Genomic DNA, 25279 nt, shown 5'->3' on the forward strand with positions numbered 1-25279 from the left:
AAAATCTCTGCTCAAGGGAATTCACAGAATGAAAAGAAGTTTCCAAAGTCGGTTTCAGAAATACTCAGCTCTTTGTCAAATTTCCTTTAGAAAAGCCTGGAAGAAAAGGGCCAAAAATACCTATGATCTTTAGTTTCTTATTGAAAATTTTTTTCAAGGGTAATATTAAAATTTTGCCTAAAGCCTTCATTACCTTCATTGTTTCTGTCCTTCAGATATACCCAAATTAGATTAGAAAAATTCCTTCCATAAAGGATGCCTTTCCAGGGGAACTGGCCTTTTGGCTAAATAGAGGTCCCCCTTTTTGTATCCTATTATTCCCATGCTTTAGACTGTTGGAGATTGAACTTACAGGAGGGAAAAAACAAGCAAAACAGCAAGAAACCAATCCCTTACCCTCCGGGTTAAAGATCACATGTCGTGTCTCCTCCGGCTTTAATCAGCAGCATATGTTATCCGTGGCTGAGGGACAGATGGAGAAGGAGACGGGGAGGACAGTGTGACCTCACCGCAGAGCCTGCAGGGAGCTCTCAGTACTCCGGAGGATTTGCTGCTTCTAGGGGCCTCAGAGATGCAGACTGTCCTAACATCCTCACCCTGGTGTTAGAGGGGACGCATATTCTCTCAGGTTTAGCCCAGAGGTCAGCGAGTGGCTGTGTGGGGTCTTCTCAGAGCCTTTCCTTTCTCCTCCCACTGTGAGCTTTGGCCTGGTGCATTAGTCAGGGTTCTCAGAGAGGCAGAGGGCTTGACTCGGTTTACCAGGGAGCAGCTGCTGCGATGATGGAAGCTGAGCCCTACAGAGGCGTCTGCAGTCTGCAGGACCAAGGACACCAGCAGCACAGCTCAGTCCAGGTCTGGGGATGCTGGGGCCGGCCCCCAGGACTTGGGGGACTGCTCCTGTAAGCTGTGGAGCTCAGAGGGGAGAGCGCTTGGAGTCCTGGGGTCCTCGGACCGGAGGGGCATGTCCAGCCCTGGCCGGGCCAGTGGGCATCCTGCCTTGACCTTAGCCAGCTGGATGATGCCACCACATTGAGGGCAGGTTTGCCCCTCGAAGCCCACCCAAAAGCAGCACTCACCAATGCTCAGTGTCCCTAGTCCAGGTAGGGTGACACTGAGCTTCATGGGCACACCTGGCTGGAAGAGAGGTAAGGGCGGTACTCTAGCTTGCTACCTTCTTTCCCAGCAGGCAGCCTTCATAAAAACTCGCTTCCTAGCAGTTGCACCGTTTCATAGCCAGATCCTCCCTCCCGAGGATTTGGCTACAAAAGGTGGCAGATCATTTCCCAGGTCTCGGAACAGTGTCTTCTCACCACAGAGGGATAAGAAATGAGGGGTTCCCACAGTGGGAGAGTGCAGAGGACCTTAGAACCCACTGTGTGCCCCCTTGTCCACAAAAGCAGTTCTGGTGCTCACCTTTGTTAGTTTTCAGTCAGGAGCCAGGCATCTTTCGGAGGCTGAGGGTTCACTAAGCCTCTGCTATGGTTTGCTGTGGTCTTCTGTGGCTGCTGCTGACTTAGGGCCATAGGGAATAGGGGGCTGTGTGACCCCCGCACCCTTGGGTCGGTTCTCATGGAAGGATTTCTCAGCTCTCGGGCCTGAAGCCAAGGCAGTGAGCCCTGTGACCTGCAGCCGCTCTCTTGAGCAGCACTGCCGTCGAGGCCACCTAGGAACTTAGTGACTGTGCACTCCTGAAGACTGTGGCTTACACAACACCATCCCAGCTGGAGCGTGGTGGTGCACGCCTGTAATCCCAGCTCTCGGGAGGCTGAGGCAGGAGGATTGCTGTGAGTTTGAGGCCAGCCTGGGCTACATAGTGAGTTCAGGGCCAGCCTGAACTACAAATTGAGACCCTGCCTCAAAAACAAAACAAAACAGCATCCCATGTTCTTACTTGGTACTCATGGTAGGCTTTGCTTTCATTTCAGCTAGAGAAAGTTGATGTTCAGAGAGATGAAGTGAAGTCACCGTCCTTACCTGTAATCTCAGTCAGTGCTCTGGGAGGCTGAGGCAGGAGGAGCACAAGTTCATGCCCAGCCTGGGCAACTTAGGAAGAGCCTATCTCAAAATTAAAAAGGGCTGAAGATAGCTCAGTGGGAAGGTCCTGGGTTCAGGCCCCAGTAATGCCCAAAAAAGAGGTAAAGTGAACTGTTGTGGGTCAAATAGCTGGATGGGCTTGCTGGTGCTACAGGCTGAGTATACCTTATTCAGGATGCTTGGGACTGAAAGTGTTTAGGATTTCAGTGTTTGTTTTGGTACCAGGGATCAAACTGAGGACCTTGTACTTGCAAGACAGGTGGTGGCACCACTGAGCTGAATCGCCAGCCCTCAGATTTTTTTTTTAAGGAATATTTGTACATGTATAATGAGCTATCTTCAGGATGGGACCCAAATCTTAACACAAAATTCCTTTCTGTTTAATATGTACCCTATACACATAGACTGAAATAATTTCATACAGTGGTTTTGGTGTGCCTGCATTTTGACTTGGACTTGTCATGAGATCAGGGGTAGAATTTCCCACTTGAGGTGTCATGTCAGTGCTCAAAAAGTTTCAGAGCCAAGCATAGTGGTGCACGCCTTGATCTCAGCTACTCAGGAGGCTGAAGCAGGAGGGTTGAAAATTCAAGGCCAGCCTAGGCAATTTAGTGAGATCCTATCCCAAGACAAAATAAAAAGAGCTAGGGGTCAAGGATTTAGCTCAGTGGCACCATGCCTGCCTCGCAAGTGCAAGGTCTGAGTTTGATCCCTGGTACCCAAAAAAAAAAGCTAGGAGTGTATCAGATTTGTGATTAGGGCTGCTTGGCCTGCATTGTATCCCAAGTCCTGCCTAGGAAAGTAGCATTAGCTCGGCAGTTACGATGAGGGACAGCCACTCTTGGGGTTTAGCAATCCAGCTTGACAGCCCTAGGGGTTAGTGCAGTCTTTGTATGTGATAAATATTTGTCGTGACCCATTTGCCAAGACTCTGGATTTTAAAATGTCACATGCCTTAACGTTCTGGACAGCGAAACCTCCAGTGTCTGAGGACATCAAGCCAGGCTCTGAACGTGGGCTTTCTCCTGCGTGGGGAAGGAATGGTGCAGAATGATGCACTTGACTTTCATCTGTGGATCCAAGAGGCTCAATAAGTTTTTGACTTCTGAAAGTTTCTGTGAAAGTTTTCACATTTTTTGTTCTTTTCTGTATATTTTATTTAGCCTTAGGCAGTGTAGGTTTTCTTCCTGTGACTGGGAATCTTAGAGGGAAGGACAAGTTCCTAACTATACTTAGCCCTCAGGACTGGGTGCTGATAAAGCTGTTAACCAAACTGGTCAGAAATGGAAAGCTGTTGCCCTTTTGCTGGGAACACGTGTGGCTGATGCCTGATCACGGTGTGTCTGGGATGCCGGAAGGTGGCCCCGCCCCGGAAGCCAGCGGTCTCTTGTGAGATAGGTGGAAGTAATAGGATCTGGTGTCCAGCAGGAGCTGGCATTCAGTGTCAAAGACCTTGGCTCTACTTGCTGAGCCCCAGCACTGAGTCTCTGCTTACTCCATCACTGTCCTGACTTTCAGCGTGTGGGGCTGGAGAAGCCCTAGTGGCAGGGACCCCAGGCAGAGGCTCATAAGCCGTGGAGCACTTGGGTGGGGCTGCAGCTGGTGGTAGAACGATTGCTGAGCCTTGCAAGGCCCTGGTTCCCCCTCCTCCGGTGCTGCCCCCCGCCAAGTACATAGACAAACTATGGAGCACTGCGCTAATTAGGGTCTATTAGCCGTGTATACCCATTATTCATAAACTTGGCAACATTCTGTTTTTTCTGGATCAAAGAATGAAATTGGATATTTCCCTCATAATTCCTTCATTCTTTGGGGGCAGTCTGTATGAGATTATTGCTTTGTAGACCCTGACTTTGCACCGCTGATTTTTAACACATACTTTCTGAATATTGTTTCCTGATCGGTAAAGAAGTTACATTTTACTAAGCCAGGATTTATCTCAGTGGTATTGCACCTGCTTTGCAGGCACAAGGTCATGAGTTCGATTTCCGGTACCAAAAAAAAATTTTTTTTTTAACTAAGCCATTGACCCTGTAGAAAAGTGGCTATTGTGTTGGACAGCATGATGGGAAGTATTACCCCTTGGCTTACTTAGGACAGTCTCTGTCTGGAATACTGAAGACTTCTCTGGTTGTGGAAATGGTTTGTGGCTGGATTGGATGAAGTGAGCAGTGTCTTCGCAGGATTTGGTGGTGCGCTCTTAGACAGGTCTTGTAATTTCTGTGCCAACGTCTATAAAATGAGGCTGTCAATTAAGGCACTTTCCAAGATTGTAAGCCTGGTCTTCTGCTTTGCTTTTTTTTTTTGAAGCAGGGTCTCACTATGTTGTTTAGGCTGGCCTTGGAGTCACAGTGTAGCCAAGGCTAGCATCAAACTTGCAGTGATACTCTTGCCTCAGCCTCCCAAGTGGTGCTAGGGTTACAGGCGTGTGCCACCATGCCCGTCTATTCTTGCTCCACTTAAATCTCCTAGGATTTTGTGTCTGAAATTCCATCTGGTAGCAGTTGGCAGATTTGAGATTGCTGTGGGATCTGTGAGCCAGACTAAGTAACTTGACTGGCTGGATGTGGCGACCTGCTGTGGAGTGTTCAGAGTAGAAAGGAGTCCGAGAGGACTGGCTCATGCCTGTGGTGTCTTCTGTATGCTGATCTCTGGGCCGTGTCAGAAAACACTTAGCAGGGCCCATGCTGGGCAGTGTTCTGCATCCTCAGGAGGTGACGAGGCCACACGGAGTGTCCTGGTCAGTTCCCCGCCGCAGGACCAGAACCTAAGATACTCACCTTGTGAGGAGGAAGGATTTACTTTGGCTCAGTGTCAGCAGTTTCAGTCCATGGTTGCCTTACCTGTGGCTGCGCATCAGGGTGGAAGCAGATGGCACAGGGCAGGCTGCTGGGTAGCACAAGTTGGGCCAGGGTCCCGGGGTCCCCGCCAAGGGCACAGCCCGCTGAGCTCACCTTGCACTAGTCCCACCGTGCTGGGAGCCCTCCTGAACGGAGTCACGGAAGAGCCACTCTAAGCAGGATGGTTGTTGGAACCATGTAAGAGCAGAGGGGAGGGGAGGGTTTCAGCTGACCTTGCTCGGAGGAGCTTCAGGTATTCTCAGAGGAGCTGCGTCTTTCGCCTTACCCTTGCGCGTCGTCCCCTGGCTTGGGGCAGACTCTTAGCTTTTTGTGCTGCCCCTCCCACCTCCCGGTGCAGAGGGTTGTCCCCCCCCGCCCCCATCTCAGACCCTTTCTCTCCTCATGTGGACTCGTACAGGGCATTGCCTTCAGCCTGGACCCTTTGGGTCTCCAGTGTACAGACAAATCTTCACATGCTTCTGCATTTGACTCTGTGGCCGCCACTGTAGGCCAGCCTTGTACCTGTCTGCATCTGGCCTTAGATCGGTTCGAGAGCCTGTTCGGTCTTGGGGAGCCTTGCCCCGCCCTGTGAGCTCTGGTAAGCACTGACTAATGCATCCCCCTTGGAAGGGCTGCACCAGCTCCCCGTAGTGCCACAGTCACTTGGCCTTGGGACACATTCAGATCCAAACCATCGCAGGGAATGTGATCAGTGGTGGCTTTAGGCTTGGGATTCCAATCACTGAGTTCACTCCGGTACAGATGTGAAATTGAAAGTGTAGAGTGTGTCACTTTGCCCCTAGAGGTGACTTTGTATGTACAGTGTCCCCTTCTCAGTGTGGATGTGAATGGAGACAGGACAGCCAGGGTTTCCTTTTTCCTTGTGCCCATTTTGAGCGTTTGCATCGGCTGAGCATGCTGGCTTTGCCCTGTTGTGGAGCCGGGGTGGAGATGACCTGGGGACCCACGTGCTGCCCTCTTGCTGGGCTGCAGGGCCAGAAGCTCAGGTCTTGTAACAGCAGCGTCTTCTCTCCTCATGCAGATGGTGGAGGAGACAGAAGAGCGGTTCACGGAGGAGGAGCAGATCGAAGAGCTTCTCCACACTGTCATGAGCGTCCTGCCTGCCGAGCCGGAGGCCGAGCAGAAGACAGATGCCAGTGGTGACGTGGAGATGAACGAGGAAGGTCGAGCCTAGAGGACCACCAGCCGGCTGCTCACCAACTAGAGGGCTGGCAGCTACTTCCTGGACATTCGGGGGATTCTTTACTCAGTTTCCTGTCTATCCCAATCACCTGTTTTCATGGTTGGGAAAAATCACAGAAATTCGGTGAATGGAGATGTTTGGGGCTTGGGGAGAAGAGACGTGGTGAAGTCAGGCGTGGTTATCGGGCAGAGAGCCAGAGGAAGAACAGCGACTGTGCCCCGCAGTGGGAGCGACACTTCCTGCAGCCTTTGCTGCTCGTGGGAGGCCTGTGTTGTGTGTCCACAGATGGCGAAGCTTGCACGGCCTCTGATGAGCTGTGTGGTGATCGCTTTCATCTGCTTTCCTCAGAGATCCAGGCAGAGCTCAGGGCTGTTGGTGAGAGCTGAATTATGAAAACCCAGAGCCCTGAACAGTTGCTGTGAGCCACGGAGCTCTTGCCTGCGGAAATTTCCTTGGCAGTGGAGATGGGAAAGCAGATGAGTAAAGCCCGGGCTGGCCGGCCCTCCGTGAGGGCTTGTTTATGCATGGGCTCTGACTGGCCGAAACCCAGGACATCAGACACTGGGGCTTTCTGACCGCCCTGTTTCCTGTCCTGAGCTGGCAGTGGCCTGGTGGGTGGTGAGAGACCAGGCGAGCCTTACTGTGGGATGGAAATCATTCGCGCCTTTATGGGGCACCGGTAGGCAGTTCTTGCATGAACAGAGCAGGAAAACCTGGACTGACTAATAAGAATTTGAATTTGCCATTACAAGGTTGCATCCGTTTTTGAAATTAAAATAATAACTACCACGTGAAGACCTTTTAGTATTCGGGCTTTGGAAAGTTTAGTACTCAGAGGCGTGTGGTTGCCCATCTCCTCCTTCACCATTCCCTGTTTGGGAAGAAAGTGCCTGTGAATACTAATCTTCCAGTTGGTACTCATTTTGTCTAGGATTACCTATTTCCAGTGCTGCTATTACCTGGGTTACTTCCTACCCCGTTGTAATTCCCGGTTTACCTCAAACCTGCTCACTCCCAGCAGCTGACCACAGTCACTGTCATCTGCAGAGTAGCTGAAGTCTTTACGGGCAGTGTTGAGAGCCACAGGTTTAGGGTTACATCTCTCTTGAGTATGGGGATCCGCTCGGAGCTGTTGATTTATTGTACCTGTCGTCATTTCTCTTTTACCTTATTAGAAATGTGTTAGATGGTTTCCCTTGATGGATTTAAGGCTTACACTAGTTAGTGATAAATTGTTTCCAGATGTTGCCAAGCCTTGCCTTTTCTTTGAAGAATTTGCATTGTCATAGACTCAGAAGTAAAATAACATCTGACTTAAAGGCTAAAATGTATGATTTTTTTTTTTTTTAAGTTGAATATTCCAAATTCTTTTGAAATTTTTGTTTCTCCATCTGGGACCTGAATTTAGCCTCAGTATTTTACTAAACCAGGCCCTAGAAGACTTAACCTTTGCAAGAAACATAAATTATATGTAATATTTGTGTCACATTCATAATAAACGTTTCAAAAATAGAAGTCCTATTTTACATAAGACGGGGATCAGAGCAAGGAACCTGGGAGCTCAGTTTTCATTTCGTATCCTTCTAAACAGTTTGGAATCTTGACCACATGTGACTTTTAGTCTTTAAAAAGAAAACGAGTCTGTCTGGTCGCACGCTGTCTGTGGAGGTGACAGCAGTGTGTCTGTCTCACCTGGGGGCCGAGCCCAGCCCTGTTCCCTCCCTTCTCGTGGGCAGCTCGGGAGGAGCTGGGGACCCACCTAGGTGTGGGGGCCAGCTTGGAGAGTGCCTGGTGTTAGGAGCTGGATGTTTCGATCACCACCTTCCTGTTTCTCTCCACATCTAGAGTCTTCTTACTCTACCAGCCAGCGTAAAGAGTGGTCTTGTGTTTGGGGGTTTGCTTAGGGAAAATCTCTGATTTATTTGACTTGGAAAATTTTGGGGTTACCTGTCATGAGGTACTATTGAACTCTTAAGATTAGACATTCAATTGATGTTTACCCAAGCTTTTCTTTGCCTCTTTTCCTTAAAAATCACATCATAAGCCAAGTGTAGTGGTACATACCTATAATCCCAGCACTCTGGGAGGCTGAGGCAGGAGGATTGAAAGTTCATGCCCAGCCTGGGTAATATGGTGAGTTAGTGAGACCCTGTCTCAAAATAAATAAGAAGGGGATATAGCTCAGTAAGAAGGCCCTGGGTTAAACCTTCAGTTCCACCACAAAAGTTACGCTATAACTCACGGCTCCCTCAGGCCTTCCCAGCTTTCAGGGAAGCCCCAGACTAGGGAGCAGTGTACTAGAGATTCAGACAGGGCTCGAGCTTCTCATTGTTTTAATTTGCAGATGGTGTGTATCCTGCGTGTGCTGCTTCTCCAGCAGATGAGGTGTCTGACCCACTCTTGGGGAATTGGTTTCTTATTTTGGAGTTTTTAAAGCACTGTCTCTTTTGGATACTAATCCTTTATTAGGTGTGTCTTGCAAATATTTTCTCTGAGTATGCCATTGGTCTTTTCATTATCTTAGCACCTTTCACCAAGAAGGGTTTAATTTTAATAAAATCCAGCTTAGCCATCTTTGCTTGCATGACTTGTGCTTTGGACATACCTGAAATTCATCACTGCCTCCAAGGTCACGAAGATTTTCTCCTGTGTTATGTTTTGGAGTTCTGTTGTTTTACATTTGTGTCATTAGGTGTTGCAGTTTTAGGTTTGTGTGTTTTCTCGTTGATGAGATAAAATACCCGACACCTAGAGTTAAAGGAGGAGAGGTTTATTTGGTTCATGTTTGCAGTGGTTTCCATAGTCAGCTGGCTCCAAGCAGGGTGGCATCAGAGAGGAGAAATGGTTCATAGTAGGCAGAAGGCACCAAAGCAAGCAAGAGAACCAACAAGTGACCTTAGCAGCTTCTTTCTGCCCCTTTTTATATTCTATTTAGGCTATCAGGATTAGGGCAGTGCCAGACCAATCATTGGTCTTAATTGCCATATCACACACTCTAGATCCAGGCACCTCTGAAAAGCCCCACAAATGACTACATGAAGCTTTGGGTGGACATCTAGATATACCCATAACAGTCTGTGATCCAGTTTGAGCTAGCTTATGGGAAAGGTATAAGGCCTGTGTCTGGATTCTTTTTCTTTTTTTAATGCATATGGATGCCCAGTTGTCCCAGCTCCCTTTGTAGAAACAAGTCCTTCCCCCTTCAGTTGTTTTTCCTTGTTTATTGGATTTTATTTGTTGGTTTGTTTTTGTTGAGACAGGGTCTCACTGTATTACAGGCTGTTCTGGAACTTGTAGTGATCCTCCTGCCTCAGCCTCCCAAGTGCTGGGATCACAGGTGTGTGCTACCACATCCAGCTTGCTTTTCCTTCTTTGTCAGAGATCCCTTGACTGTCTGTGTGAGTCTGTTTCTGGGCTCCCTGTTCTGTTCTGTGCATCTGTTTATTTGTTCTTTCACCACTGTCCTGATTACTGTACCCTGGTAGTAAGTGTGGAAGCTATATCCCCACCCCTATTTATTTTAATTTTGAGACAGTCTTGCTAAGTTGCCCGGGCTGGTTTGAAATTGTGATCCTCCTGCCTCATCCTTCCTAGCAGCTAGGGTTACAGGTCTGCACCATCACGCCCAGGTGAGGGTTAATTTTTAGCTATGGTATAAGAGTACAACTTCATTCTTTTGCCTGTGGGTGTCCAGTTATCGTGACACCACCCATTGTAACCTTTTCAGTTTTTACCTTGGTACCCTGTCCCTGCAGAAGTGTCTGTCACCTTGGCCCTTACTGAATGTTATCACTGAAGAGGAGCGGCCTCTGGAGCCCTTCAGCCCTCATGGTTTTGTTTAGCTGAGGGATCAGCAAGACTTTGTGGAAATGGCCAGATGGTCCACGTTTCAGCCTTCGCAGACCATAAAACATCTGTTGCAGCGTGACAGGACATAAACAGATGAGTGGGAATGTTCTACCAAAACTACAGAGCTCAGGCAGAGGCTGCAGTTGCTGGCCCTTTGTTAGAAAGTTCTGAAGTCAGGAAGTGAGCATTCCTTTTGTTGTTGTTGTTTTCTTTCTTGGGACAGGGTCTTGCTATGTAGTCCAGGCTGGCCTCGAATTCGCAGTGATCCTCCTGCCTCAGCCTCCTGAGTGCTGGGATTACGGGCATGTGCCATCACTCATGGCAAGAGGGTTTCTTATCCACTAGTAGTCTTCTCCACAGAGTCCTCTGTGGCCTGCTTTCCTACAGGACACCTGGGCTCCTGGAAAGCTGGGTGCTGGTGGGATTCTCTGTACTAGCAGCTGTAGGAGTCTCGGGGAGCCTGCTTGGTCCTAGCTGCCTCACGGGGCAAGGGATGACTTTGCAGACTCTGAATGTGTCACAACCTTGGCAGTCACGGGCATCCCCTCCAGCCAGGTTTGGTGAGGATACAGTATGTGCCGGGTCAGTGCTTGAGCTTGGGTCACAGATTCAAAACTCAAGTTACGCATGCCTGTGGGACAGGACAGGACTGTTGCTTTTCTAATCCATTGTGTACCTTGCCTGTACTTGATATTCCTCAAAGTATATCGCCCCTCAGCTCAAAACTGAAAGGCTTTCTATGACATTAAGAAAAATCTAGAGTCTACACCACTTGCCTACCATGTGCAAGGCCCTGGCTTCTATCCCCAGCACCTCAAAGATCTTGTTCCTCTGCAGAGGCATCAAAAACAATGAAAAGCTGGCTAACATTATTATAGATAGGTAAATTAATTAGATACCTTGTTGGCAGGTAGACAGGACCTCCCTTAAGGCGCCAGCCCTCCAGGAGCCAACACAGCAAGGAACCAACATGGAGAACAATTGAGGCACATTCACTGGTTAGCATTATAAAAAGGAAAAGAAGTACTACTTCCCCTAGAGATAGGTAGCAGTGATTGATATTCTAATGGGAAATTCCTTGTATGTGACTTGTCTTCCCATTTGATCGCCATTTAATCAATATTACCTGGGTGACTTACTTGTAATCTCATAGGTGGTGTCTACCTCACTTCCCTGTCACTGAGACAGTGCCCAACACCTACAACTGAAGGAGGAGACATTTATTTTGGCTCAGACTTTTAGACGATTCAATCCATGATCGGCCAGCTCTAAGGCAGGAAAAGAAGGTGGAAAGGTCTGGTGGAGGTAAGCTGCTCACATCATGGTGGCCAGGAAGTGACAGAAGGAACTGGGGAGGGACATGTACCCTTCCAGGTCACACCCAGTGGCTGCCTCTTCCAATTACACCCACTTCCTCCCAGCACATTTAGCTATAAACTCAGTGGATTAATCCACCCCCTGATCCAATCACTGCTCTGAACATATGAGGCTTTTGGGGGACATTCTGGATCTAAACTGTAACAGTTGGAAACAATAGACCATGTAGGCCCCCAGGAGAAGCTGAGGTGAGTCTCAGGAAATTAAGACGTACAAAAGGCACGTGGAGAGGGAGATCAAAATGCTGCACAGCCCTAAGTGAGCTGCATGCTCAGTAAAGACATGGGAAGATTAGCTTTCTTGAAGCTCAGAAAATGTCCTGCTCATTAGTGAGGGACATCCTTGGCACTGACCCGGTCTGCAAAGACTGGAAAGGGCTGGTTTTTCAAATGCCCCCACCAAAAAAAAGCTTTGCAAAGAAACAGGCTAATAGAGCCTATTCAGCGGAACCTGAAATGGTAGAAACTCCCGAAAGACATTTGATAGACAGGCTAATTAATTATTCATTTGTTTATTTTGGTGGTACTGGGGAATGAACCCAAGGCCTTCATACTGAGCTACATCACCAGCTCCCGCCCCCTTTTCTTAATTTTTGAGACATGGTCTCACTAAGTTTCTAAGTTGCCCAATCTGGGCTCAAATTTGCAATCCTCCTGCCTCAGCTTTCCAGAGTGCTAGAATTACAGACATGCACCACTATACCCAGCTAGACAAAGGTTTTGAAATAAGTATCCGAAAAATGCTCAGAGAGCTAAAGGAAAACATGGACAAAGAATTAAAGAAAGTTGGGAAAGTTATGTACAAATACAATGAGAATAACAATCAAGAAATTATGAAAAGGATCTAAACAAATTCTGGAGCTAAAAAATACAATAAATGGAAAAATTCAGTAGAAGGATTCAATAGAAGATTCCAAGAGGTTCGAAGTGAGAATCTGCAAACTTGAAAATAATACATTTGAAATAACCTTGCCTGAAGAATAAACAAATTTTTTTTTTTTGGCTACTGAGGATCGAACTCAGGACCTTGAGCTTGCAAGGCAGGTGGCGGTGCCGCTGAACTAAATCCCGAGCCCAATAAACATTTTAGAAAGAATGAAAAGTGAGATTTTTTTTTTTTTTGGTACCAGGGATCGAACTCGGGACCTCGTGCTTTCAAGGCAGGCAGCAGAACCACTGAGCTAAATCCGCAGCCCAATAAACAAATTTTTAGAAAGAATGAAGAGTGAACAGATCGGGGGCTGGGGATTTAGCTTAGTGGTTCCACCACCTGCCTTGCAAGTGCAAGGACCCGAGCTCGATCCCCGGTACAAAAAAAAAGTGAACTGATCCAAAGGAACTCTGGGACAACGAAATGAAGACCAAATAGGCATTAGGGAAGTGGCAGGAGAAGAAAAAAGGACAGAAAACTACTCAAAGAAATGATCAAAAACTACCCTGAATTGAGAAAAGCCATGAAACTATAAATCAAAGGTCAATGAAATCCAAGTGGGATTAACAGAGAAAGACCAGCACCATCAAACAGTATAATCAAACTATTGAAAAACCAAAGACAAAATTATTTAATAGTGCCAGGGATCGAACTCAGGTCCTTGTGCAGGCTAAGCAAGTGCTCAGCCAAGAGCCTTATCACTCCTGAAGGAGAATTTTTTTTTTGAGACAGGATTTTGCTTGGTAGTAGTTCAGACTGACCTTGAACTCACCATGTAGCCCAGGCTGGCCTCGAACTCGTGGTGATCCTCTGCCTCAACCTTCCAATTGCTGGGACTACAGGTGTGCGCCATCACACCTGGCCTTCAAGGAGACTCTTGAAAGCAAGAAAAAGATTACTTTTTATGTACAAAAGATGTTCAGTAAGCTCAACTGATTTCTCAGAAATTATGGAGTCTAAAAGGGAATGGGGTAGACTTCAGTGAGTGTCCCTCTCTCAATACTAGGTAGAATAACTAAACAATCAATAAATACAGGACTTTAACAATATTATTAATCGGGCTGGGGATTTAGCTCACTGGTCCCACCGCCTGCCTCGCAAGCGTAAGGACCCGAGTTCAATCCCTGGTACCAAAATAACAAAAAACAAAACAAAAAAACCACAAAAGATTTTGGGCCGGGGATTTAGCTCAGTGGTTCTGGTGCCTGCCTCGCAAATGCAAGGTCCCGAGTTCCATCCCTGGTATCAAAAAAACAACAAAAAAACCCAATATTATTAACCAACTGGACCTAACAGACGTACACTACCCAACAAAGCAGAATACACATTTCTGTCAAAGGCATATGGAATATTCCCCAGAATAAACCATATGTTAGTACCAAAATTATACAAAGTATCTTTTCTAATCAACAACAACTGGAAAATTCATAATTATGTGGAAATGAAACAAACATTCATTTTTTTGAAAAACTGATGAGTCAAAGAAGAAATCATAGGGCCGGGGATGTAGCTCAGCGGGGCTGCACCTACCTGGAAAGCGCATGATCCTGAGTCTGATTCCTGGTTCTGCCAAAAAAAAAAAAAAAAAGCAAAGAAGAGATCATAAAGGAAGTTAGAAAATACTTCAAGGGTGAAAATGAAAACACAACACTCCAAAACTTATGGGATGTAGCAAAAGCAGTGCTGGAGGAAAATTAGTAGCTCTGAATGCTTACATTAAAAAGGGAAGGGGGGCTGGGGATTTAGCTCAGTGGTTCCATTGCCTGCCTCGAAAGCGGAAGGTCCTGAGTTCAATCCCCTGTAGCCAAAAAAAAAAAAAAGGAAGGGGCCAGGGATTTAGCTCAGTGGTTCCACTGCCTGCGTAGAAAACACAAGGTCCCAAGTTGGATCCCCAGTACCAAAAAAAAACCCACAAAAAACTATCTTTGGGGCCGGGGATTTACCTCAGTGGTTCTGCCGCCTGCCCTGCAAGCGCGAGGACCAGAGTTCGATCCCCAGTACCAAAAAAAAACAAACAAAAAACTATCTTTGGGGCCGGGGATTTAGCTCAGTGGTTCTGCCGCCTGCCCTGCAAGCGCAAGGACCTGAGTTCGATCCCCAGTACCAAAAAATAAAACCAAAAACTATCTTTGGGACCGGGGATTTAGCTCAGTGGTTCTGCCAATTGCCCTGCAAGTGCAGGGACCTGAGTTCAATCCCCAGTACCAAAAAAATCCAAACAAATAAAAAGGGAAGGGGCCCAGGCATTTAGCTCAGCTGTTCCACCACTTGCCTTGCAAGCACAAGGTCCTGAGTTCCATCCCCAGTACGAAAAAAAAAGGGAAGAATGATCTCAAGTTATCAACCTAACTTACATCTTTAAAAACTGGTAAAAGAATAAAATCCAAAGCTGGCCAAAAAAGAGAGATTTCTCTACATTTTAACAATAAAGAAAACCTAAACTAAACTTTAGTTATTTAAGATCAACAAACTGTTAACTAGAGTGACTAAGAAAAAACAGATTCAGATGACTAAAATCAGAAGAGTGGGGGGCATTACTCATTTTACTGGAATGAAAAGAATTATAAGACAGGGCTATGAATCATTGTACACCAACAAATTGGACAGCTGAAGTGAAATATACAGATTCCTAGGGATGTACAACCTACTCAGATAAATGCTAAAGACACAAAACATCCTGGGTGTGGGGGGCAGGCGCAGTGGTAGAATGTGTGCCTGGTGTGCATGAGGCCCTGAGCTCAATCCCCAGCGCCAAATGGAAGGAGAGAAGAGGAGGAGGAGAAAATCTGGATGGACCATTACTGAAAAGATTGAATCAGTGATAAAAAATCCCTGCACTATGGGAAAATCCAAGCTGGGCATGATGGCACACACTTGTAATCCCAGCACTTGGGAGGCTGAGGCAGGAGGATCTCTCTAAGTTCAAGGGTGGCCTGAACCACATAGTGAGACCCTGGCTCAAAGAGCCAAACCAAAACAACAACAAAAAAGAAAGTAAAGAGAAATCTATGAGCAGATGATTTCACTGATGAGTTTTACCACACATTCAAAGAATTAATACCAATTCTTAAACTTTTCCAAAATATTGAAGAGGGGGAATGCTTCTGGCTCATTCTATGAGGCCAATATTACCTTGATCCAGACAAGAGCACAACGAGAAAGCTGAAGACGAATAAATAACCTTATGAATTTTGATCTAAAATCCTCACATAGTACACTCGCACATCAAAATGATTCTGCACCATGACTCAGAGTGATTTATTCCTGGAATACAAGGGTGCTTCTATAATCATGGATATCTACATGCAAAAGAATGGATTTGGACCTTACTGTACACCATAAACAAAAATCAAAGATCTATACATAGGAGCTGAAACTAAAACTCTTGGGAGAAAAAAATAGAAAAGCCTCATGACCTGGATTTGACAGTAATTTGGATATGAGAGTAAAGGCACAGGCAACAAAAGAATACAATGGACATCACCATGAGCATGAAGTGGCAGCCCATGGAAGCCAGATGGGGTGGTACATGTAATCCCAGCAATTGGAAGGCTGAGGCAGGAGGACCACTGAGTTTGAGACTAGTCTGGGCTCTATAGTGAGCTCAAGGCCAGCCTGAACCTATATAGAGAGACCCTGTCTCAAAAAAAAAAAAAAAAAAAAAGCCTGGTGACCCATGGAATGAAAGAGAATATTTGCAAATCATATATCTGGAAAGAGATTGATAACTAGTATAGAAAATTTCCATAACTCAACAAGAAAAATAATCCTCAATTCAAAAATGAGCAAAGGGCTTGAATGCACATTTCTCCAAAGAAGACATAAATATCCCATACACTCATAAAGATGCCAACCCTCACTAATTATTGGAGAAATGTAAGTCAAAACCATGGTTTCCACACCCACTAGCATGACTGTTTTTACAAAGTGTTAGGATATGGAGAAATTGGAACCCTTGTGCATTGCTGGTAGGGATGTACAATAATATAATCATTGTGGAAAATGGTCGCTTGTACCTTAAAAACTGTACCTAGAATTACACAGGACTCAGGAATCCCGCCTCTTGGCGTACACCTGAGACAATTCAAAGTAGGAAGTCGCATACTTGCATTCAGTGACAGCAGCAAGATTTGCAATATCCAAAAAGAGAACCCAGATGGCCACCAGCAGATAAACGAATGAACAAAGTATTTTATAAACATTTAACTGTATTATTCCTTCTTCGGAAGGAAGTTCGCACACATGCTCAACATGAGTGAACCTTGAAGACATTAAGCTAAGTCAGCCCGGGCTGCGGGCCAGTCCTGTTAGGAACCAGAGCGCCCAGCAGGAAGTGCGGGCCGGCCCAGCAGCGAGGCTTCATCTGCATCTCCAGGCCACTCGCCTGCCCCGGGCTCACAGCCTGAGCTCTGCCTCCCCTTGGGCATCAGGTTATCCTGGGCGCGGGGTGGAGGGTGCCTGCTTCTTAGGAAAATCGAATGTAACAGTAACGCATAAAGCGTATAATAAATGCACTGCCCTTGAACCACCCCCTCTATCCATGGAAAAATTGTCGGTGACACAGGTGCTACGTGAAATAAGCCAGACCCAAAAGGACTCCCAGGAACAAGCAATAGATACACGAATGCGGACCGGGACTCCCCAGGGCTGGAGCTGAGGCCCGCAGCTCGGTGCTCTAAGGTTCCCTGAGCAAGCCTGTTCCGGATGCTCCTTCCTTGGGGTTCCTGAGCACCGCCCCCATGAGCGAGCCTAGGGCAGGCAGACCTCAGACATGTGTGCTGTGACGCCTGGGTGTGTTCTGCCCGGGACAGCGCCCTTCCGGTCCACACCCCAGGGACTCCTCCAGCCAGGTTGCCTCCTACACCGCACCCAGCCCTGAACTCTTCCACGGACGGATCCACTGGTGAGCACAGCGCCCCATGACCCAGTCTCCTGCCCCACACAGGGGACTTCGGGGTACACTAGATCCGTCTACACCAGCACACAGGGCGCGATGGAGGCGCCTGGTGATCTGGCAGGTTCTGGGTTAAACACTCCCTTCTCTCTGTGGGGCCCTGGCTTGGAGGGCCAGGTCCCAGGCAGGGCGGGGTCCCGCCTGGGCGCGCAGCCAGTCCTGAGTCACAGGTGACCCAGAGTCAGGGCCAGGCCAGGGCACACGGAGCCAGGACGGCGGGAGGGGACTCTGGACCCGGGACGTCACAGCATGTGGAAGGGTCGCAGTGGGGCCTGGAGCCAGGAGAGGCCCCAGCGCGGGTCGTGGGGGCCAGGGGAGGCGAGCAGCACGCTGTCCACAGCGCCGGGTGCTGCAGACTGCTCTCCCACAGGCAGTGGCCCAGGGCTGGGGGATCGGCCCAGGGCTGGGGAGCACCAGGCCAGCGATGCATTAGCTGCGGGGGCCCGGAACCAGGACTCGCAGGGAGCGTTCATCTCTGTCGCTGCCCTGGGCCTGTACCCCTAAATACTCCCCTGGAAAATTGTTACTCTTTAGTTCTCCCTTGCAGCTAATAAGCAGTGCAGGGCAGACGTGCTAATACTGTGCTCTCTCCCAAATCACTCCGCATTTGGCATTTAGGGATGGTTCTGGCCCATATAAGGATTCGCTGACTCTATCAGCTGCTCTGCCTTTCCCATCTGCCTCCCGTCTCCCCTCAGCAGGAGCCTTCTCCCCAGTCCTGTGTTTATGGATGCAGGGTGCCGACTCGTGAGTTTCCATGTTTTCAGCACTGTGTAATTGTTTAATAGATTTTTCCCAGACCTGCCAGTGGCAGCTGCTTTAAGCTGTCCTGTCCATAACCCTTTTTTTTTTTTTTTAAATCACTTCCTTATGTTCTGGGATAACAAGGTGTTGGACCCTACCCTTTGGCAGCTCTGCCCTGAACCTCCTCACCAGTTTCTGTTAGTGGTGCATGGGGCCAGATCAAGTTCAGGGCGTTATGCACCCTCCCTGGAGCTGGAGGGTCTGTGTTTCTTGGCTTTTTTAACTGACAGAGTGAGGGATATATATATATATATATATATATATATATATATATATATATATATAATTATATATATAAAATATATATATATTTGGTTTTATTTTTTTTAGACAGGGTCTTACTATATAGTTCAGGCTGGCCTCAAACTCATGGTGATCCTCCTGCCTCAGCCTCCTGCATGCTGGGATTACAGGAAGTTGCCACCACACCCAGCTATATTTTAGAAACCATTCTTTTCCACTGGCGCCTTCCAGGGGTGATCTCCTTTGATGTCTGTACTGTATATTTCTTCTTCCTTGGTGAGAATGCTGGCTATACCAACGCAGTTAACCCTATAGTACATCTAAACAGTTTTTTGTTTGCTAGTACAACTGAGATTGAACCCAGGACCTTTATATTTTGAGACAGGGTCTCACTGAGTTGCTTCTGCCTCAGCCTTCCAGAGTGTTGGAATCATAGGCATGCACTACCATACCCAGCTGTATCTAAAATAGTTTCCCCTGAGTCCCTTGGCCCATACCATTACAATAGCAGACCTGCTGAAAGGGTTCAGGGTTCATTTGCAAGTCTTTCCCTTCCCTCCATAATGGTATGCAGTTGGAGGGATTTGTTCTTTTTATTCCCTTTCAGTGTGGTTACGGAACTAATAGAATTAGTTATAAATATAGAATTTCATTGTTTCACTTTGTGTTCAGATTTAGTTTACTTTCCATTCATATATATATGGGATGTTGCCATGTTTTCAGAAGTCAAAACTGTACAAAAAAAAAACTATACAAAAAAGATACATGTTCAAAGAAATGTCACCTCCACCTATTCCTCTTCCTCCTCTTGTGGTTAAACAACTGCACTGTTTCTGATTTATTCTTGTGTTTTATTTAGTAATGATAAGTTGTTATGTGTGTGTTTTATTTTTTCTTATTTCTCATGCAAAACATAGGTGATCAAAAACAGCGGCAGATGTTTAAATTTTAAAAAATTTATTACAGAAAAAGACATTTTGCCATGAATCCCCCTCAAAATATTCCCCTTCACTTCAAACACACTTATCCCATCATTCTTACATCTTCCTGAAGCAGTTCTGCAAGTTCTCTTTCATGAGTGTCTTTATTTGTGCCTCCATGGCTACCTCAATGTCCTAAATCGATTCAAAATATTTTCCCTTCATGGTGATTTTGGCTTTGGGGAAGAGCCAGAAGTCACAGGGTGCCAGACCTGGTGAATGAGGTGGATGAGGACACATGGTAATTTTTTTTTTTTATTGTAATGTTATTTGACGAAATTGTTTTGAATCAAATCATGACATTGAGGCAGCCATAAAAAGACACTCATGAGAGAGGACTTCCAGAAGTGCTTCTGTAAGTGGCAAGAACAATGGGACAAGTGTATTTGAGGTACTGTTTGTTTTGTGGGGTTTTTTGGTACCAGGGATCGAACTCAGGTCCTTGCGCTTGCAAGGCAAGGGACGGAACCACTGAGCTAAATCCCTGGCCCGATGTTTGAGGTATTGGAGGGGGATTAATGGCAGTATGTCCTTTACTGTAATAATTTCTAATTTTTAATGTAAACATTCAGTGTATCTTTTATCACACCTCATATTTTTTCTGCAATTTAATTTCTTTGTTTAATATCTTCTGGAACTCATTCCATACCAGTTCATAGAAATTTCCTTCATTCTTAGCAAGATACATCAGGTACAGGTACAGATTCCATATGATGAATGTCATCATTATATATACCTAAAATGTACCAATAAATGTTTTGCTTCAAAGAAAAAAAGAAATTTCCTTCATTCTTTTACAGCTCCAATGTATGCACCATAATTTAGTCCACCAATTTGCTCTGCTTGTGTATTTAGGTAGTTTTCAATCTTTAGAAGCTTAAAAAATATTGCAGTGAACAAGCTATGCACTATGTGTTTTGCATTGCTGACAGCGTATCTTCAGGACAAATTCTCAGAATCGAGATTGTTGGGTCAAATGAAGGACGTGTCAGTTTCTTCTTGCTGATTAATATGTTACCATGAACTTCGCTTGAAACAAGATCCACAGTTGGAAATCCGGGCAGCTTGGCTGTTCCCTCTGGTCATGACATCACAGAGCATAAGTTGGGGTGGCAGCTGGCTCCTATCTGCAGGCTCTGGAAGAATCCACTTCCAGGGAAGTTCAGTGGCAGAATTCAGTTCCTAGCAGGGACGCCTCCATCTTGTTGCTGGCTCTCAGCTTCCAGAAGCTTCTCACATTTCTTACCAAGTGGGCCCCCATCTTCAAGCCAGCAGTGGTGTGTGGAATTGTCCTCCGACTCCGGAATGTTCTGATTTTTGTCAAAGACAGAGAAAGATACAAAGTAGTTAAAGTGGAAAGGATAATCAGTAGTAACTGTTAACTGTTTCCATAATGGAAAGAGCCCAGCGTGAACTGAACTCAACTTTGATTTGTATAGAACTGGCTGATACTCTGGGAGGCTGAGGCAGGAGGATCCTGAGTTTATGCCCAGCCTGAACAATTTAGTGAGATTCTGTCTCAAAAAAAAGGAAAGAGGCTGCATGCAGATGTAGCTCAATGTAAAGACCCGGGATTCATTCCTCATTACTGAAAAAACAAGTGGGTACAAATAGGGAAGGGGAGAAACAAATGCTCAGTAGAGTCAAGGAATGAAAAACGACAAAAGGTGGCACTGTGTAAATATGATTAGGCCGACTGCATCCACCAGCTGTTACCAAATGCAGGATTCGATCCTCCCAGAGTAGGAGCCAGAGGCCTGTCCTCAACACATGGTAAAACTCAAGGCAGCCTTGAGTTTCCTCAGGGAGGCACTTGGAGGGGACCAGGTCATCTAGGGACATGGTCTTGAGATGACAGGAATTATGTCAGTGGTTTGTGCAAGTCTGTTGACCAAGGTTGAGGCCTAGTAGAGAAGAGAGCTCACAGGAGCCTGGCTAGATTTGGTCAGAGAGAGACTCTTTGTTAGTTTCTCTTCGGTCACAAGCCAAGGGGCTCCTGTGATTAGATTAGTCTTGCTGGATGCTATCTTTGGATCTAGAACGTTCCCCAAAAGGCATGTGTTAAATGTGGGGTCCTCAGCTTGATGCTGTTGGAAGAGGGTGGAAACTTAGAGGTAGGGCCTAGTGGGAGGTCATAGATCACACGAGGCAGCCCTTGAAGGGGATTGTGGGATGCTTGCCTCTTCCTCTTTCTCTTTGCTTCTTTTTTTTTTTTTGTCCTGAAAATCGAACTCAGGACCTTTCGCTTGCAAAGCAGATGGCGGAACCATTGAGCTAAATCCCCAGCCCCTCTTTGCTTCTTATTGGGAGCACACCAGGGGAAAAGGTTGCAGGAATCATCTTTAATTTCCCAGTCCTCCTTCCCCAGTGGCCCCAGCCAGTGCCCACAAGAGTCACATGTGAACAGGATATGAGGTCTGAACTGTGTGAATCTCTCAGCCAGGCCCAGTCTAAGTCAGCCTTTGGGGTCCTGCAGCAGGAACAGCCTCAGGAATAGGGAAGAGCCTTATGTGGGAACACCAGTGGACCCAGGGTACAGACAGCTTCAGTGTTGTGGTTCAGATCTGGGGTGTCCCCCAAAGCCTCTTGTGTCTGGAAGGTGGTTGGATCACAGAGGCGTGTGCTCATCAGCCGATTAGTCCACTGATGCGTTCCTGGCTGACTTGCTGTTAGGAGGCGGGGGCTGACTGGAGGTGGTCACTTGGGTGGGACCCGGAAGGGTGCATCTCCCCAGCTGCTCCTCCCTTCTCTCTGCTCCCTGACTGGCCTGTCTGTTCAGTGGCCTTTTTTGTTTTTTTCTCCATTTTCTTTTAAAAACTCCAACCCTTGTGTCAAAGGTGGACTTTTAAGGAAGCTGCTTTGCTACCTGGGAACCGGAAATGGGTCACCTGCAAACAGTTTTGCACCTGGCTCCCCATGAAAGATGCGCTGTGTGAGGGACAAGAGCTTGGCTGCCTTTAATCAAGAACAGCGCCCCCTATTTATTTATTTTTATTTTTATTTTTTGGCGGTACTAAGAATTGAACCAGTCTTTGCCCTGAGCTAAGACTTAGGGCTTTTTATTTTATGGTGGTGTTTGTTTGTTTTGAGGCAAAATCCTGCTGAGTTTCCCAGAGTGTGTTCAAACTTGGGGGTCCTCCTCCCTCAGGCTCCCAGAGTAGTGGGAATGACAGTCCTGCACTCCTAGTCTTTTACTTTCAGAAAACTGACTTTTTTTTTGCAGTGCTGGAAATGGAATCCAGGGAGTGTGCATGCTTGGTAAATGCTCTGCCACTGAGCTATACCCTCAACCCGAAAATGATGTTTTTGGAGAGTCCAGGGCAGCTGTTTTACAAATGATTTCTCAATTTGGACTTGTCTCATTTTTTCCTCTTGTTATTAGAATCAGGTTTATCATTTTGGGGGCAGAAATTCTATACAGATGTCATTGGATTCTCATGATGTCACATCAGCTCATAACATCACTTTGTCCCTCATTTTTGATGTTAATTTGGGGGAGGGTACTGGTGATTGAACCCAGGGGTGCTCTATGCCTGAACTACACCTCCGACCCTTTTTAAAATTTTGAGACAGGGTCTCACCAAGTTGCCCAGTCTGGACTCAAACTTGCAATCCTCCTGCCTCAGCCTCCCAGAGTGCTGGGATCATAGGCATGCGCTTATGTTGAAATTAGATTTTGTCTTTTGCTGATGTGGTGTCTGCCAGGTTTGTCTGTTCAGATGATCATTGTTCCGCCTTTGTAAAGAATGAGCTCATGGAGAATCTTTGAGCTGTGTGGGTAACTTGTCCCTTTCGCCCTGTGGCTATGGCCTTTGTTCTTGCCTGAGTCAGTTGTTGTCTCAGGGGATGAAAATGGACATCAATATTTTTTTAAATGGTCCCCAAGTGGTTTTAAAGCACAGCCAGGGTTGGCATCTCAATCCATGTTTACAAACCCCCAGGTGGTCCTACTAAAATTCGAACTTGTGGCCGGGGATTTAGCTCAGTGGTTTCGTTGCCTGCTGCACAAGCTCAAGGACCTGAGTTTGATCCCCCGTACCAAAATAAATAAACAAATAAATAAATAAAAATAAAATAAATAAATAAAATAAAATTTGAACGTGTTCCTAGCACTGAAAAAAAGGGAGCAAATTTGGGTTTAGCAGGACTAGCGTAATTTTCTGATTATGGATTTCTAGCAATGTCCCAGGGTTGATGTTGCCTCACTGGAATCACACCTTTCTTTTCTTTTTCTGCAGTACTAGGGATTGAACCCAAGCCTCTCACTGAGCTACAGTCCTGGTCTTTTTTTTTTTTTTCTCTCACTAAGTTGCCCAAGCTGGGCTTGAACTTGAGATCCTCCTGCCTCAACCTCCTAGAGTGCAAATCACTCTTTAAATACCATGGAGTTTTCTAGACCCCAGATCATACCTGCCATTCATTTTGGATGCAAAACTTTTCTTCCCTTAGTTTTACAAGGGTGTCAGTCAAGATTCTTAGTCATAGACAACAGAACATTTTCCAGCTGGATTGGACAGAAAAGCACTGGGAATCTCTCAGAGCAGGCCAGAAGCTGAGCTGTCAGGCACAGTGCCCAGACCATATTGCAAAACTGACCTATGAGGGACCCAGCCTGTCCACAGCAGGGCAGCGAGCCCATGGGCATTGATGGCAGAAACACAGATCAGCACACCCTGCTCTTCTGCCATCAGAAGCAATGCCACGTGTGCCTGGAACTGCACTTCACTGCGCTCTCAGCCCCACATCTGGACGTCTCTGTGGTCACCATCACTAGCAAGCGGGTTACATAAGAGCCTGCTCTCTCCAGATGGCTTCTCATTGCAGCAGTTTTTGAAGTTCACAATCCTCTCCTTGCCTCCCATTCACTAGTGTTCAGACCAAGTCAGGGTGACTGCAGGCTCACCCAGTACCCACACTTCCTGTCTGTGTCCTGTCCAGCAATCACCAAGTGGCTTGACCATTCTGTGGCTGTATCAGTCATTTTCTCATCGCTGGGACAAAATACTGGAAACCTCCAACTTAGAGGAGGAGAGGTTTATTTTGGCTCATGTTTTAGAGGGCTTAGTCCATTGTCTACTGTTTCCAAGGCAGAAACAGCATGGTGGAGGGGCCTGGGCGGAGGAAAGATGCTCACCTATGGCAGCCAGGAAACAGAGAAAGAAGGGAGGAACTAGAGACAAGAATTTGCTCCTCCAGGACACGGCCCAGTGACCCCGTCCAACCAGGCCCCACCTCTTAACAGCACAGTCAGCTTTGAACTCATCCATGGTGAATCCACAGGTAAGTATAGTGTCCCTGTGATCTAGTCACCTTCTACCCACAGGAGATCTTGGGGGGTCATGCTTGGTCTGAATCCCAACAGTTGCAAGGTTCCCCAATAGGCCTGAACCCAAGCAGGGCCTGAACAAGTCCGGGAACTGATAAAGAGATCTAAGATGCTATCCCAAAACATTGAAAGAAAACCCTGGCCTGGTGCTAAGCCAAGTTCCTTAAACGCTCAAGTGCTTTGTTCCCTGGTGTCCTGGCAGCGGACGTGCCGAGGTAGAACATCCCTTGCCCAGCTGTCTGTGCTGACGGTCATCCGCAGCCCCTGAGGGAAGATTAACAAGTAAGTGCTGTGCATGGTGGCCTTGGTGGCCTTGGGGTTTAGTGACTGGCTGGAATCCAGACCAACCCATCTTAGGGACCCCCTCTGCCCCTCCACAGGGACAACCTCAAGGACAGAGTCAGAGTGGGAGGTGCCGTGATGTTGGGGTACACTGGTGCCTTTATGGTAAGATTCTCAAGGTTGCTCTCCTTTGGAGGATTTGTTTTTTTTTTGGTACCGGGGATCAAACTTGGGACCTTGAGCTTGTGAAGCAGACCCTGATCCTTTGGAGGATCTTAAAAACGGAGTATTATTAAGGCCAGAAAGAACTACCAAAGTGTTACCAGTGGCTGCCTCTGAATGCTATTTTTCTCTCCATTTTAATGCTTGTGCTGTGTGTTCTAAAATTCTTCTAATAAGTACTTTTTTTAATCCTTTGAAAAAAAGTTTAACCAAGAGATGGAGGGAAGGGAAAGG

General features: G+C 46.7%; 2 protein-coding genes across 7 annotated transcripts in view; both read left to right on the forward strand.

Annotated features, from left to right (window-relative positions):
• Crcp (CGRP receptor component) overlaps positions 1-8652 on the forward strand; it is a 38934-nt gene extending 30282 nt beyond the window's left edge. For all 6 annotated transcript variants that reach the window (XM_087195763.1, XM_004839986.4, XM_021254324.2 and 3 more), the window contains one exon: positions 5917-8652. In XM_087195763.1, the coding sequence (XP_087051889.1) occupies positions 5917-6069 (153 nt within the window). In that variant the 3' untranslated portion in view covers positions 6070-8652. The remainder of the gene's footprint in view (positions 1-5916) is intronic.
• Positions 8653-16990: 8338 nt separating this feature from the next.
• Tpst1 (tyrosylprotein sulfotransferase 1) overlaps positions 16991-25279 on the forward strand; it is a 109343-nt gene continuing 101054 nt past the window's right edge. Inside the window, exon 1 of the mRNA XM_021254327.2 lies at positions 16991-17137. The gene's annotated coding sequence lies outside the window, so the exon portion shown is untranslated. The remainder of the gene's footprint in view (positions 17138-25279) is intronic.

Source organism: Heterocephalus glaber, unplaced genomic scaffold (assembly GCF_053883595.1).
Source record: "Heterocephalus glaber isolate CG9 unplaced genomic scaffold, H.glaber_assembly_v1.0 deba00001610, whole genome shotgun sequence".
NCBI lineage: Eukaryota > Metazoa > Chordata > Mammalia > Rodentia > Bathyergidae > Heterocephalus > Heterocephalus glaber.